At 42.7% G+C, this 15,554-nt stretch overlaps 1 protein-coding gene across 3 annotated transcripts in view; it reads left to right on the top strand.

Annotated features, from left to right (window-relative positions):
* ESRRG (estrogen related receptor gamma) overlaps window positions 1-15,554 on the top strand; it is a 237,842-nt gene that overhangs the window by 63,521 nt on the left and 158,767 nt on the right. For 2 of the 3 annotated variants that reach the window (XM_062211325.1, XM_062211327.1), the window contains one exon: window positions 13,475-13,591. The exons of the other annotated variant lie outside the window; for it this stretch is intronic. In XM_062211325.1, the coding sequence (XP_062067309.1) occupies window positions 13,475-13,591 (117 nt within the window). The remainder of the gene's footprint in view (window positions 1-13,474; window positions 13,592-15,554) is intronic. 3 annotated transcript variants of the gene reach the window in all.

The raw sequence follows: 15,554 nt of genomic DNA, 5'->3' as shown, positions 1-15,554 counted from the left end.
CCAGAATGCCAGCCCCTGAATCTAATTTTATATATTTTTGCCGAGACTGTGTCTTATGAAGTCAGGTGTGGAATTTCCCACTTGTGGGAACCTGTCAGTTCTCAAAAGTTTTACATTTCAATTTTTTTTGGATTAAAGATGCTCAACTTGTATTAATTTTTGAAGACACAGATATTTCATACATAAAATTGCTCTTAAAGGAAGATTTTAATGTATTTGTCTTTTTTCTGACAAAATTTTGGGGACATTGCTAGTATTTAGGAACAGAAGCACTTAGGGGCAGTATTATAAAAGGTTATGCTGGGCCGGCGCCTGGCTCAACAGGCTAATCCTCCGCCTTGCGCCACCAGCACACCGGGTTCTAGTCCCAGTCGGGGTACCGGATTCTGTCCTGGTTGCCCCTCTTCCAGGCCAGCTCTCTGCTATGGCCCGGGAGTGCAGTGGAGGATAGCCCAAGTGCTTGGGCCCTGCACCCCATGGGAGACCAGGAGAAGCACCTGGCTCCTGGCTTCAGATCAGCGCGGTGCACCAGCCGCAGCACGCCAGCCGTGGTGGCCATTGGAGGGTGAACCAATGGCAAAGGAAGACCTTTCTCTCTGTCTCTCTCTCTCACTGTCCACTCTGCCTGTCAAAAATGGAAAAGAAAATTAAAAAAAAGAAAGGTTATGCTTACTTTCACCTCTTTGAAGTGCAAGGAAATCTCTACATGTCAGGTGTGTGTATGTGTGTGTGTAGTCAATTGCCTTCATCATGTAGGATATGATCCAAATATCTCCACATTTGTCATAAAGACTTACTGAAATTTTTTCTATCCAATGGTAGTGAATATAATAGACTTCACATTTATTTTTTTTCTTTTACCAAGAGTACTTTTTTTAACAATTTTTTTTTAGTTGCATGTTTTAAAAGAGAGAGAGGTAGACTAGGAGGTTGTTTAAAATTTGTGGGTAGAGAAAGGACATGTAAAAGTTGACATTGGATACTGAGCACAGCAAATTTAGAGGCATTGGCTAATTCAGATATAGCACGTTCCTTGTGACAGTGGTCACTTTTAAGCTCCTTTCTAAGAACCTTTGTGACACGATCCCTGCACCATAGGGCTTAAAATTTAGGACAAAGTGCACATATCATTGAGGGTATGCATCTAGACTACAGGAGGAAAAACAAAACAAACCACCAACAAAATATACCAGAGAGGAATCTACTCCAAGAAGTTCATCCCATCAAATGAAAACATTGAATGTCTGTACACTTTGGGCGAGAGATACTTATACTATCATTTCCACCGATGAGTGTATTCTTGTCATGAACTTACCATTCCCTTTTGAACATGGCCTCATGATTATGGATGACTTGTTTTTGCCTACCATGAACAATTGCATTATTTTGGGATCCGTAGAATCATTGTGTACAACTTGACACCTGTTGCTTTGGTGACATGCTCTGTTTGGTTTCTGTGGAATTAAACTGGCCGCAAACCACGGTGGTACAGAGACAAGTCGAGGGATTTCTTTTTGAGGTGTTGAGAGATTCCATTCTCTGAAAGCAACCCTATCCCATCCTGCAGCTGCCTTGCACCGTAAGTCTGACAACAGCAGAAGACAATGCCAAGATCCACCCTTATCCTATCACTCCCGGGCTCCTATGTCAGGCTTCAAAATTTCCTTTCCAACCAACAGCAGTCGCAACAACAACAGGTATACACAGCAGCTTCTGAGAGAGAGAATGTTTATTTTTTATTTCTGAGCAACATCTAGTCATTACTTTTTAAAAGGTCAGTGCTGGGCAGCAGTGTCGCATCGTGATGTGCATAGACTTTGCACCTGGATTGCCTGTGCTCAAATCCTGCCTCTGGCACTCAGTATCTGCGGGATTCCAGGTTTCTTACCTATTTTCTCTGCCTGAAATCTTTCACCTATAAAATGGGAGTGTGTTTATATAATGTGCAGCCAAGAATGCCTGGCACTTGTAGTGTTTATTATGAGATTCTTAAATATCGAAGGGGAAATGTTTGTGGGTACATTTAAGGAGCATTGGACTGCATGTCAGGATATCTTGAGTTTGGTCTCATTTCTGCAGTTATCTAGCTCACATTCTTGTAAAGATGGTCAAGTGATTACAGGAAAGTCAGTACCCAGTCACCCCTCTGTGGTCTCCTCGTAGGAAGAGAGAGGAGAAGCAACTGGATTAAGGGATCTTTTTGAATTCTCATGTCCAATAAATCTGTACTGCTTTCTGCCAAGTGACACATTATTAGTAGATTGCTGTTTTAGTCTGTCAAATTTTTGAATGAAGAATCAGGGGCTAACCACTAAAATGGGGGAGTGAAGAATGGACTCGCTGAAAACCAAGGTGACAGACAGTGAGTGCTTCCTGTGGATCTCAGCCTTCGCTGATCACTCTGTTGGACAGAGGAGATTCTGCAGGGAGTAGGTCTCTGCTCTCAAGGAACCTGCAGATGGGACGGGGGGGGGCAATTCAATGGACTCATACAGTAAATTATGTCAGGTGCAGGGTGAGGAAGACTCACCTGAGCGATCAGTGAGAGGGAAACTAGTTACTTCTCCCATTGGAACCCCCAACCCAGTCACGTGAGCCCGAGCAGGGATGAAATGATAAGAGAAGCCTCACAGAGCAGCAGAGGACCAAGGACCTGCTTTCTAGGAATTTCGGCAGATTCAGCATGGGTGTCAGACAATGGAGTGACCTTGGGGCAGAGGTAGAAATTGACCTGGGACTGTGGCAAGAGATAAGGCTGGGCTAAGATTTTTGAAGAGCTTTGCAAATGCTTTCCTCTCAGTTATAATCAGATTATACTCAGGGTAGGGAGTGCGTGAGCTCCAATGTAGGCACAGGAAATGTTCACAAGGAAATGTGGCTGATAGCTCAGAAATTTACTTCTCAGATAACTTGGTCCTGTAGAAATGCACTAAGTTCTTGAGGAGTTATTACACTTTCTCTCCTCCTCCTCAGTGTCTGTGAAATAGAGCTATAAACTCTCTCTGGAGTTGTTGGCAAGACAAAAATCCTCTTTAAGCTTCTTGGAGTGAGTGTCAGACTCATTTTTACACATAAATCTGAGGAAGGTTGTTTTTATAAAATTCACAAAATTCAGATCAAGATGTAGAGTCAAGATGTGTAATTATCAATGAATCTTAAAATACTTCTGTTCCTCCTTCTTTATAAACATTTTTTGATTGACTGAGTTGTAAGGCAGGGTGACACAGAGGGAGAGGGAGAGGGAGAGGGAGAGGGAGAGGGAGAGGGAGAGGGAGAGGGAGAGAGAGAGAGAGAGAGAGAGAGAGAAAGAGAGAGAGAGACCTTCCACCCACTAGTTCATTTCCCAAATGGCTACAATAGCTGGGACTAGGCCAGGAAGAGGCAACTCCATCCTAGTTCCCACAGGGGTGGCAGGGACCCAAGTACTTTTATCACGTTCTCCTGCCTTCTAGGAGTATTAGCAGGAAGCTGGGTGGGAAGCAGAGCAGCTGGGACTAAAACTGGCTCTCCTGGGGCCGGTTAAACTGCTGCCTGCAATGTTGGCATCACATATGAGTGCTGGTTCAAGTCTTGGCCACTCTGCTACTGATCCCAGCTTCTTGTTAATGGCATGGGAAAGGCAGCGGATACTGGCCCAAATGCTTGGCCCCCTGCCACCCATGTGGGAGACCTGAATGAAGCTCCTTGCTCCTGGATTTGGCCTGACTCAGTTCTGTCCTTTGTGACCTTCTGGGGGGTGAACCAGGAGATGGAAGGTCTCTCTCTCTCTCTTTCTCTCTTTGTATCTCCCTTCCTCTCTCTCTAGCTCTGTCAGATAAATACATCTTAAAAAAACAAAACAAATAACAACAACAACAACAAAACCCTGGCACTCCTATTTGGAATGCCAGCATTCCAAGTGATGGCTTAACCCACCCCACCACAGTACCAGCCCCTTCCCCTTCTTATTAGAAGGGGAAACCAACCATATAGGATTTTAATATTTTCCAGCAATTCTTACAGAATTATGAAGCAGATGTGATTATTTCTCCTTTGCAGTTTAGAAACGTGAGGATAATAAAGGTGACTAGTTCAAGTTCACACAGCCATAAAATGCAATGTGAACTTGAACCTAGATCTGCCTTTTTCTTTCTCCTTTTTATCCCCTTCTTTCTCCTCCTCTCCCTTCGCTCATTCCTTCTCAGATGTTTTCCTGAACCACATAAGGTAATTTGCTAATAGGCATTCTGTGGCATACAAGAAATTTTTCCATCTTCTTTTTAAGATGAGCATGCACAGTGCTTACTGTTTAGTTAATTGTTAGAGAATTGAAATGATAGAAAAATGACCATGTGGGGCAGGTGCCGTGGCTCACTTGTTAATCCTCTGCCTGCGGCACCGGCATCCCATATGGGCATCAGGTTCTAGTCCCGGTTGCTCCTCTTCCAGGCCAGCTCTTTGCTATGGCCCGGGAGTGCAGTGGAGGATGGCCCAAGTGCTTGGGCCCCTGTACCCGCATGGAAGACCAGGAGGAAGCACCTGGCTCCTGGCTTTGGATCAGCACAGCGCACCAGCCTTAGCAACCATTTGGGGGGTGAACCAACAGAAGGAAGACCTTTCTCCCTGTCTCTCTCTCTCACTGTCTATAACTCTGCCTGTCAAACAAAAAAAATGACCATGTGCACAAATTTAGGAAAATTGAGGCAAGTATCATGTGTAAGCTAGAAAAAAATCAAGGCTAAAGGACTTGCCAGTTGGGGCTGACATTGTGCCTAGGCCAGTTAAATCTCTACCCGCAACACTGGCATCCCGTCTGGGCACTGGTTCAAGTCACAGCTGCTCCACTTCTGATCTAGCTCCATGCTAATGGGCTGTGAAAACAGCAGAAGATGTCCCAAGTACTTGGGCCCCTACCACCCACATGGGAAACCCAGAAGAAGCTCATGGTTCCTGGCTTAGGCCTGGCCCAGCATTAGGCCTGGCCATTGTGCCCATTTGGAGAGTGAGCCAGCGGATGGAAGACTTTTCTGTCTGTCTCCCTCTCTATCTGTAGCTCTGACTTTCAAATAAATAAATGAGTAAATCCTTATTTAAAAAAAATGCTTTCCCTCTCTCACAGTGTTGTTTCATTGTTGCTTCACAAGCAGTAGGGGGTAGGACTGCGCTGTTTGATGGCATGTACAGGGAAGTGGCCCATGCTGCACCAGCTGTGGCCTCCGTGACTCGCCGTTCCCTGCAGGCTGACGCCAGGCTGTGCAGGCTTCAGTCACCAGACATTGCTCAGGGCCAACAAGCTTGCCCGCTGTGGGGTTCTTTCTGGTCTTTTTCCTTCAAGGCACAGAAAGCATCATCATTCCCAGTGGGGAGCGAGGTCTGAACTTCATGATGGAAATGCAGCCGTTTGTGCCAACGTGCTGTGTTCATGATTGTCAGAATTTAATCCTGTAAAGATTAAAGTCTCAAATATCCAAAGATCTTTTCTGTACCATCCTGTCTCACTTTTTAGGCGATGGAGGGATAGCACAGAGGCACATGACTTGTCTCTCTGGCACAACTCGGTGTGTGCTATGGGCTTTCATAAGGACCAGCCGTAGGCAGTGAGCTGATGTGCCTCCCTTCCTCTCACCTCTGCCGCCACAGCCTGCACTTTGCTGGTGGTCTGGGTTCCCCACAGCCCTCTGACACCGCCATGCATGGCTGCATTGGGGGGAATCCTCTTTCAGAGCCTCAGGCAGATTCCTGAAATGGCTTCAGGGATGGCAGATCTGTGACCTTTCAAAATAGATTTAAAGCTTTGTAAGGACGGAAGTCATGTTTCATCATGTCTTGTGATGATGAGGGTAATAAATGTTTTGGGTGAAAACAAGGTGTAATATGACTCCCTCCCCCTATTATAAATTTGTAAAGTGACTCTGGAGGCGGAGCTAAAGGGAGCATAAAAAGTGTTTGGAAAGGTCCTGTGGGAGTATCCCCAAATGACTTACTGAAAAGTCTAGCTTTGAGTGTATTTTTTTTTTTTTTGACAGGCAGAGTTAGAGAGAGAGAGACAGAGAGAAAGGTCTTCCTTTTCCATTGGTTCACCCCTCAATGGCTGCTGCGGCTGGTGCGCTGCGGCCGGCGCACCGCGCTGATCTGAAGGCAGGAGCCAGGTGCTTCTCCTGGTCTCCCATAGGGTGCAGGGCCCAAGGACTTGGGCCATCCTCCACTGCACTCCCAGGCCACAGCAGAGAGCTGGACTGGAAGAGGAGCAACTGGGACAGAATCTGGTACCCCAACCGGGACTAGAACCCAGGGTGCTGGCGCTACAGGCGGAGGATTAGCCTGTTGAGCCACGGCACCAGCCATTTAAAAACATGTATTTATTTGAAAAGCAGAATGACAGGGAGAGGCAGAGACAGATCTTCCATCTACTGGTTCACTGCTGAAGTGGCTACTAATGGCTGGGGCTGGGGCTGGGCCTGGGCCAGGCTGAAGCCAGGAGCCTGGAACTCCATCCAGGTCTCCCATGGTTGGGGGTCGGAGGGGTAGAGACCCAAACACTTGGACCATCATCCACTGCTCTCCCAGGTACATTAGCAGGGAGCTGGATCAGAAACAAAGCAGCCAGTACTCTAACTGGCTCTCCAATATGGGATGCTGGCATCACAAGCAGCAGTTTAACCTGTTACGCCACATTGCCTGCCCCTTGAGTGTGTTCTTTAAAATAGAAAAAGACCCCTTAGATGTGTGTTCATAAACTTTTGGCTTTTTAAAAGTTACAGATGTATTATGAATGATTATTCCATGTTAGAATATTCTTTCTTTCTTAGTTGCAATGGTCAGGGAATAGCTAGAAACAAAGGATCATTAACAAGAAAGTAAAGAAAAGGAAGTTATATAGCAATAAAAATAGGAAAAACTTGACAAATACGAAGAGGTGGTTTTCTTTTTTATCCATGTTTTAGGGCTCTGAAAACGAAAATACTACAGAATATTGCCTGCATGTTTTCAGTGCTCTGTAATTGTGTACCAAGGCAAATCCCATTATTTTTAAATCACTTAACGTCGAAAAACAATTGGATAAATCCCACTTGGAGTGCCCTGTGGGTCATCTCAAGCCATTTGGTTCTGTTAATAAAATTAAAACAATTGGGGGGAAATGTACACTTGCTTTCAAATTGGCTTTACAATTATGATGTCTGTATGGATGAAAAATAGGGTGACTCTTAGGAACTCCAGAAATCCAAATGCATCATTACCATGTGGGAGTGATAGGAATCGGGAGTAAAGAGTTGACATATATTTTTATTTTGAGATGCCATGCTAATTTACATCATTCAGCCCTTTCACTGCCAAACTGTAAAAGTCCATTAAGTGACTGAAAGGAATATACAAATTATCCTCTGGCACTCCAGGCTGGAGTTTTACATACACCCTGTTATTCCGTCCGCCAGCTAGCTGCAAGATTCTATTAAGCGGTAAGTGAGAAAATTATATTGCCTGCAAACTAATTGTACAAAAGACTCTGAAATAAGTAATCAGAGCCCAGGACTTCCTGAAAAGCCGCCAGGAGATATTATAAATTGCTCTATCATTCTTGTCAGCCTGGTGGAAGGACCCGAAGCTTCCATGTTGATTTGTTCCCTCCACAGCAGAGCGCACTTCCCCGGCTATTGACAAAACTGGGAAAATTCCAGTCGTGTCATCAGTAGCTGCCCGATTCAGTCCCTGGTGCCATCCAACAAATGTGTCCCAGAAAATAGCATGCCATAATCCAAGAAGACTGCCTGTCTGAAATGAGACTGCTGTTCACGGAACAACCACCTCGGCGTCCTCCTGAAAGGCTGTCCAGTGTTCGCGTTCCAGGTGCCCACGGCTGCTACTGGAAATATTTTTGTCTAGTTTCCTCTTTCAGTGAATCGAAGGAAAACAAGTGCCCCATAGAGATCATATGGTCTACTGGGAGTAATGTCTTTGAACCGTTACCAAAATAGATGTAACATTGTTACTCAGGTGCTTGGGGCAGCACATTTTTAGGATAAAATGTTTTCTCTGTTGAATAGAAAAAGCACCAGGGAAGGTTTTTCAAGGGCAGAATCTCTGTAGATTCGAACATGGATCAAAGAGTTTCTTGGGGGTGGTGGTGATCATAGCCAGCAACAATGAACTAAGTAGCTCTGTGGGAGGCCTTAGAAATTAGAGAGGTTTCCCTCCAGCAAATAAGTTATTTAGAATGATGTTGACTTGTTTTTCAAGAAATAAGCCAGTGTTACTTAATGAAATCAAGGTTATCATCCGTCTGTGGGAAGACAAAGTTATTCAGACAGAGCACTTGTGAAGGATGCCCCAATTCCCCATAAACAATTTCTGTACACTTAAACTGAAAATGTATCATTTGTGAACACACTTAGGACCACTGTGTTTTTCACTCATTCATGGTGAAATTTTGACAAACATATTGGGTTTCCTATAGCTCTAGGCATATTCCTTTATACAATGTCATCATTTATTCATTTTTCACAGCACAGTTTAAGCATTTGCTCCCATGTGAAGAATTCGCTGACTTTCAAAAGCATAATCTTTGTGTTTTTAGGACTGCGTGTGTGTGCACCTGCTTGCTAGTACTCTATCAACAACCCTTACCTATGACACCACACTCTGAGCTGTAACGATATTTCCTTGTGTGCCTTGTCTCTGCTAAGACTGTGGCCTCCACAGACTGTGGCACTGTGAAAACTTTCTCTGCCTTTCTACCTCTCTTTATCATTGAAGAATGATGAAGTGCAATGATTAGAAAAGAAACTAGACTACTTCTTTGTATGTGACCTAAAACTCATGTGGCAGTTTGTCAATTTCCCTTCTGTATTTTGATGAAGTTTTCAAATGTTCACACAAGTTTTTCTAGAAGAATCATTCTAAGATTTGCATACTAGTATTAGATTACTCCTAAATATTTTCTCCAATGGGAGTGCCGTTTTGAGAAAATCTATTTTGTCAATAGGTATTATAAGATAAAAATTACCTAACTCTGTGCCATCTGCCTGTATTTCCATATTTCCCTTCTTAGCCTATTCATATCAGGGTATGCTTGTATTTCCTTTAAAGCCTCTTACAAGTTGTTGTTACTGTTTTTTCTTTTTCCTCACACTGTATTCCTCAGAAAATTTTATATTTTTTCTGCCTTCATGTTCTTTCCCTTTATTGCCATGCATTTCCATATCGTCAAAATTGCTTTTCCCTCCCCTCCCCTCCCCTCCTCTCCCCTCCCCTCCCCTCCTTCCTCCTTCCTTCCTTCCTTCCTTCCTTCCTTCCTTCCTTCCTCCTTTCCTTCCTTTTCTCTTTCTTTCTTTCTTTCTTTCTTTCTTTCTTTCTTTCTTTCTTTCTTTCTTTCTTTCTTTCTTTCTTTTGGTAAAGATTTGCTTATTTAAAAGGCAGAGTGACAAAGAAAGAGAGGGAAAGGAGAGCTGGCATCTACTGGTTCATTCCCCATATTACGAAAAGAGTTGCAGATTGGTGCGTCCTCACACAGGGCACCAAGATGTTGAAAAAAAGAGGCGCAGACTAGAGAGGAGGCAGTGTACGAATTTGCAGCCAGACCAAACTTACTCAGAGAAAATAAATCCGTAGAGGTGGGTGACCAACTGCCCATGTGCCCATGATGGAACACGTGGCAGAAGGTCCTGACCCTGGAGGCCAGGCCTTTTTATATTTTAGGAGGGCTGGGCATGGGGGTAGAGTAGAGGGCAGCAGGCAGAGAGGAATTCTTGGAACTGGTCTTTCAGATGTTCAGAGCAATGGTCTTTCAGGTGTCTGTAAGAGGTGGGATATGAAGGCAATAAATAGGGTGTGAGACCCAGTTGAGTTTCAAGGGCAAGGAATACAGTCCAAAGTTTATCTCTTTGGGGCAATGAGGGAAAATAGCTGAGGCTTATGTCCTTATTCCGTCACCCCAAATAGTTAAAATGGCCAAGCCAAAGTCAGAAGCCTGGTGCTCCACTTGGTTCTCCCCATGGCTGGCAGGGGACCAAATACTTGGCCATGTTCTGCTGCTTTCCCGGGTGTTTCAGTAGGGAATTGGATCAGAAGCAGACCAGCCAAGAATTAAACCAGCACTCTGATACGGGATGCTGGCATCACAGGTGGCAGCTTTACCCCTAGTCTCCAAGTTTTCAACATTTTGGAAAGTTAAGCAGATTCTCTCTCTGTATTATTTTTGGAATGATTTTCCTACTATTCTTTTATTATTCATTTTTTAAAAATTGATTTTATTTAGTTGAGAGGCAGAGTTATAGACAGAGAGAGGCAAAGACAGACAGAAGTCAGTCTTCCGTAAGCTGGTTCACTTCCCAGATGGCTTCAACAGCCGGAGCTGAGCTCATCCAAAGCCAAGAGCCAGGAATTTCTTCTTGGTCTCTCATGTGGGTGCAGGGGACCAAGCATTTGGGCCATCCTTCCAAGTGCATTAGCAGGGAGCTGGATCGGAAGTGGAGCAGCCGGGACTCCAATTGGGCCCCTTATGGGATGCCGGCACTGCAGGCCGGGGCTTTAACCCACTGCATCACAGTGCCGGCCCCCCTACTATCCTTAATATTGCTTCCTAATGCATCGTCCAGCTCACTAGATCCTGTGAACATTACTCCATTACAGCACCACAATGGAATTTCATAATAATGACCTTGAGTTAACAGGAAAATACTAAGTTGTTATAAGTGTATACCTTCACTTATATCCTACTTTTTGGTAGATTTTTATCCTGCATAAGAAATGAGTCCTTGTCTTCCAGTATCTCACCATGTAATGGGTAATATGCACGTGAAGAGGTATAAAATAATATGGCGTGTCTGCCTATGATGAAAGTACCTGAAAAAATATGAGAACGAAGACAGACATCATTTTCTCCTAGGCTGGTCTGAAAATTTTTCATATAAGATTTGAATGGAATTGGAGTTGAACATTGAGGCTTGAAAATAATTTTAAGAAGAAAAGAGGGCAAAGATAGATCATTTTCAGAGGGGAGTCTGAAGGACACTTAACAAAAAAATGAATAAATCAAATTGACTGCATCAGAAAGTTCATGTTAGGTAATAGTTGTAATATTGTTGGAAAAGTAGATGAGAATGAGATTGGGAGAGGACCCTGTTTGCTAGACTAGTGTTATGTATTTGATTCAGGAGGACAGAGGAATCTATTGATTTTTGTTTTTTTAATTAGGGTCGTGACATGATAAAGCAGTCACTGGGAGAGGAATGTGACAGTAGTGTGTAGCATGGATTAGGTGGGAGCAAATGCAGGCAAGAAGCACGGTGGGAGATAATTGCCATGCACACGTGTGGACTCACCAGTGCCGTATCTATGCTCCTGTTGGATGGAATGTGTTGATGTGAAGGATGGGGACACAGTTTTCCAAGAGCAGGAGGGGCTGGTGTGAAAAGAAAGTTGATGCTGTTTCCTTGTGGTGGTGGGTCATTCCAAAGGAACTTTACAGAACTGGGTTAAAGGTAGGGTACCCATGCTCATGCCTCCATATAGGAAAGTGTCACTTTATACAGATTTTCAGGCACAAAAAATCAAAGACGCGCTCTTTGTTAAATACTGTTCTGGTTGATCCTTCCACGCAGCCATTGTTCAGTGCTTCCTCAGAGAACGAAGGTCTGGGTGTCTTTTCACATCCCTATAGGGACAGCTGGAGAGTGAGGAAGGTTCTGGTAGGGGAATATGAATTAACACATGGAAGATGACCACTACAACTTTTTTTGATGCAAAATAAGTGTTCAGGTCTAGTTAAAGAAACTGCAATGAAGACTGGGTCCTAAAGCCTTTTCTTCTCAGCTATTCCCCAGCCCATCTGGTTTCTTCAACTTCCTAGGTTTCTGTGAGCACAGCACAGGTAGTACCTCTGAGGAAGGTGATTCTATATGCTTCTGTGGGTGCAATGGATATTACTCTTATTATTTAACCTCATGTTAAAAAGTAGTTGCTCTTATTATTATAAATGCCCTGAATTAGAATGCTAATTTAGTCAAATGATCATGATAGGCTTATCTGAAATTGTAATGCACAGATTATTTTTTAAGTCATGCATACTTAACCAGTTTTCAGTAGTTATAAGTGGTTAGGTATTACTTCCTGTTGAATTAGCAGTTGCTGAGTAGTTGAGTCTTTGTACAATCCTGCAATCCACTAATGTGATATTTAATGAGAAGACATCAGTCTGGAGAAAGGTAGTCAATATAAATCAGTGTTTACAAAGTGTGATTAACTCTGAAATATTTCATCAATGCTGTGGTCCCAGGCAGACTCTATGCTAATTACTAGACGCTGTGCACGTTTCAGGGGGCTTGGAGGACCCTGAGCATTGCAAACATGGAGCAGCAAAATTGCAATTATGCTCGGACCGTCTCTGATGACAATTTATGCATTTGGTGTGATGACCTCCCCCTTCCCAGGAGGACAATAAACAGAATGCATTTTCATTAAGATAGTAATGCACTTAATCACAAGGGGAAAGGGCTAGGAAGTAACGAAAGACCTTCAAGCATTGTGTGACAGAGCTGATGGGGAGGCTTTATTTTAAAGGCAGCCTCTTTAGAAAATTGTAGCAGCCCCAAGGTGCATCCTGCACAGGCACTGGCACCAATTGAAAAAAAATTGGATTTTCTGGTTCCATACTTTTCATTTCAAATATGTAGAAGCTACCATAAATGCTGTAAAGTCTAATAGTAAAAGTATGATTTCCTAGCAGTTTATTCTGTGTGTAACATTTTCAGGGCATTTGAATGTTTGGAATTAAAAATGCAAATAATGATGATGGCCATGATAATGACAATGACAGTTGTCATCATTGTCAGCATCATCTTCATCATCACCATCAATAAGCGTCTACCAAGCTTAGCACTGTGTTGCCAGGCTCTGGCATATGTTGCGGCAAGACCTTTGTCATTTGTGTCTCTGTCTAGGAGCTTACCCTGAAGTTCCAAATTAGCCTACTGAACATTTTCCAAAGTGAAGTTTAGGTTGTTTGATGCTGGAGAGACAATGAACCTGATGCACCAAAGCTTTAGTAACCGAAAGAAATCTGGAATCCACAATACAAGAATCCAGTCCCACTGCTGGCATTTTCATGACTATCATCCAATTAGACCTTTCTTTTGGATCCTTGGATTCTGGGTGACTGTTCCTCTGCAAAGATCTTCTAGGCATAACGTTTTTATCTTTAAAACAAGAACCCCAAAAGCTTCCAAGTATATTATGTTTGTAGAAGGGTGGATTTAAATCCTGGGAGGAGCGTCACCATGTGTCTCCTCAGCACTCAGTGCGTCTTCAGAGGTTGTGGGCCAGCACCCACATCCAGCTTCATGGTATTTCGCACATTCTCTGTGGATCTCCTGGGACTTTTGTGGCCGGGCTTGGGAGTAGGGGGCGGACAGGAGAAGCAGGGTCGACACTGCCTTTGGGGTGCTCCTCTGTGTTGGGTCTTGCGAGTTTCACAGCTGCTTTTCTTCCAACTCTGTTTTAGGAAACATAGAATATAGCTGCCCTGCCACGAATGAGTGTGAAATCACAAAGCGCAGACGTAAATCCTGCCAGGCTTGCCGCTTCATGAAGTGTTTAAAAGTGGGCATGCTCAAAGAAGGTAAGGCACTCTGCTAGTGTCTCTGCTTTAGACTGGGGGAGCCGGGGGGTGGGGGGTGTCCGCATTGCAGGGAATCGCACCAGTTTTAGAGAAACCAGAAACAGATGGGGTGATCCGGAGCCTGAGGGCAGAACACTCCTTTTTTACACCCGAACTTTCTGATTCCTGTGGCTAACTGCTTGACATCAATGAAAGGGAACAAGGTAGGACACTCATTCCAGCACGCATCCTCTTCTGGTCTTTTCATCTTTACAATCTGTAGAAGACAAACGATGAAGACAAACCAAGATGAGATCGTCATTGTCTTTTTGTTCTTTTCTCATTCATTGCTAGGTTCACAGAGAGGCTTTTAAAAAAATTAACTGTCAAAAAAAAAAAAAAATCTTAAGTTTAAAACACTTGTAACTTTTTTCCAACCTCAACATTTACACTTATTTTTAATAAAGGGCTTATAATATGATACTAAAATTGCTTTCCATTGACTATAACAACAGCAAACACAAGTGAGCTTGTACTCTCTGCTAACCAAGTTGCCTAACTCGCAGAGTTAATAAGAGCCAGGAACTGAACTCATTGATTCTGGATACTACTCAACTACTCCACACATTTCACAGATCCTGACTTATTTATTTCTGCACATCTTGTGAAACTAACAGTTTAGCTTGGAGATGGAGACAATTTGTTCATTTTAGGAGGAGACCTACCATTTAGTTTTAGTGTTTCTTTTAATATATCCCTATGTGTGTGTGTATTTGTAGATGTACATTTTTTATAGTGGAGTTAGATTTTTTTCCTTCTCAACACAAATTTCAAATTTCAAAGAGTTTAAAAATAAATATGAGTAACTGAAAATATGGTAATTAAATTTTGAAAAAAATTTAGGTTAATTAAGTGCTGAAATATGTTGCTTCTGTTGCCTAGTAAAAATAGACTTGGTTCCTGGGTTTGGATCGATCAGTTTGTATATTTTATTGCTCCTGGAGATCCTCTATTTTTTTAACTTCTAAATCTGATCCTTGTGTTATTTCCCCAAGAATGAACCAGAGTTTTCAGCTGGGTGTGGCATTATTAGATCTCATGATATTCCTTGGTTTATTCTTATTCTAAGATTTTTACCATAAGCAGTGTTAGGGAAAGATGAGTAGATCGGAAAGATGAGTAGATCGGATTCTATTTGGATACATGGAACTCAGGCTATATTTCTCTGTCTCTTGTCTGCTCAAAACAAGAAGCCCTTCAGATTCTTTTCATCTTCACCTTGAAAAAGAGCTATAAACAAATGAGTGTATAACTTTATAATTAAACTCTTAGGAAATGATGACCAAGATATATTGTGAAACATAAAAATAAAAAGACATTTAGTAGTTCGATTTCATATATATGTATGCACATACACACATATATCAATTGTGCATACACACAAGAGGACTTTAGAAAGGTCATGGAAAAGAGAATTAAATGATAATTTTATTTTGATGCAGAAAAATGTTGGAATCTATGTATAGTTTCCTCATAATATTTATTTTATGAACTTTTTAAAGACCCCTATATGCATGAATTTCAATATTTCTTATGCCAAAAATAAACATATCCTTTAATATCATTTTCTGTGAGCTTTGTGAAGGCCCTGTGTGTGCCTGTGTGTAGGTGTGTGTATGGTGCAGGAGAAAAGGACAGCAGAAAGAATGGTAGAAGGTCAACACTCAGGATGGCAGTATATTACTGGAGAAGTGGAGGGAGGGATACATAGAGATTAGTGATATGGTTATACCTGTGAACCACCAGGAGGATGGGGGAGAGCCTTTGGTGGTATTAGGATTTTTCAGTTAATACGTTTTACCTTCATAATCCATTTGATGACTATTTTCTGTGGCCCTTCCACATGCCAGAATCATTACTCTTCCTAGAGAAAACTTAAGTGAAAACACCGAGAGAACAGTTTTTGACAAGGGCAAACATGTCA

The sequence above is a fragment of the Lepus europaeus genome, chromosome 14, assembly GCF_033115175.1.
Source record: "Lepus europaeus isolate LE1 chromosome 14, mLepTim1.pri, whole genome shotgun sequence".
Taxonomy (NCBI): domain Eukaryota; kingdom Metazoa; phylum Chordata; class Mammalia; order Lagomorpha; family Leporidae; genus Lepus; species Lepus europaeus.
This window is presented reverse-complemented; position numbering and strand designations above follow the sequence as displayed.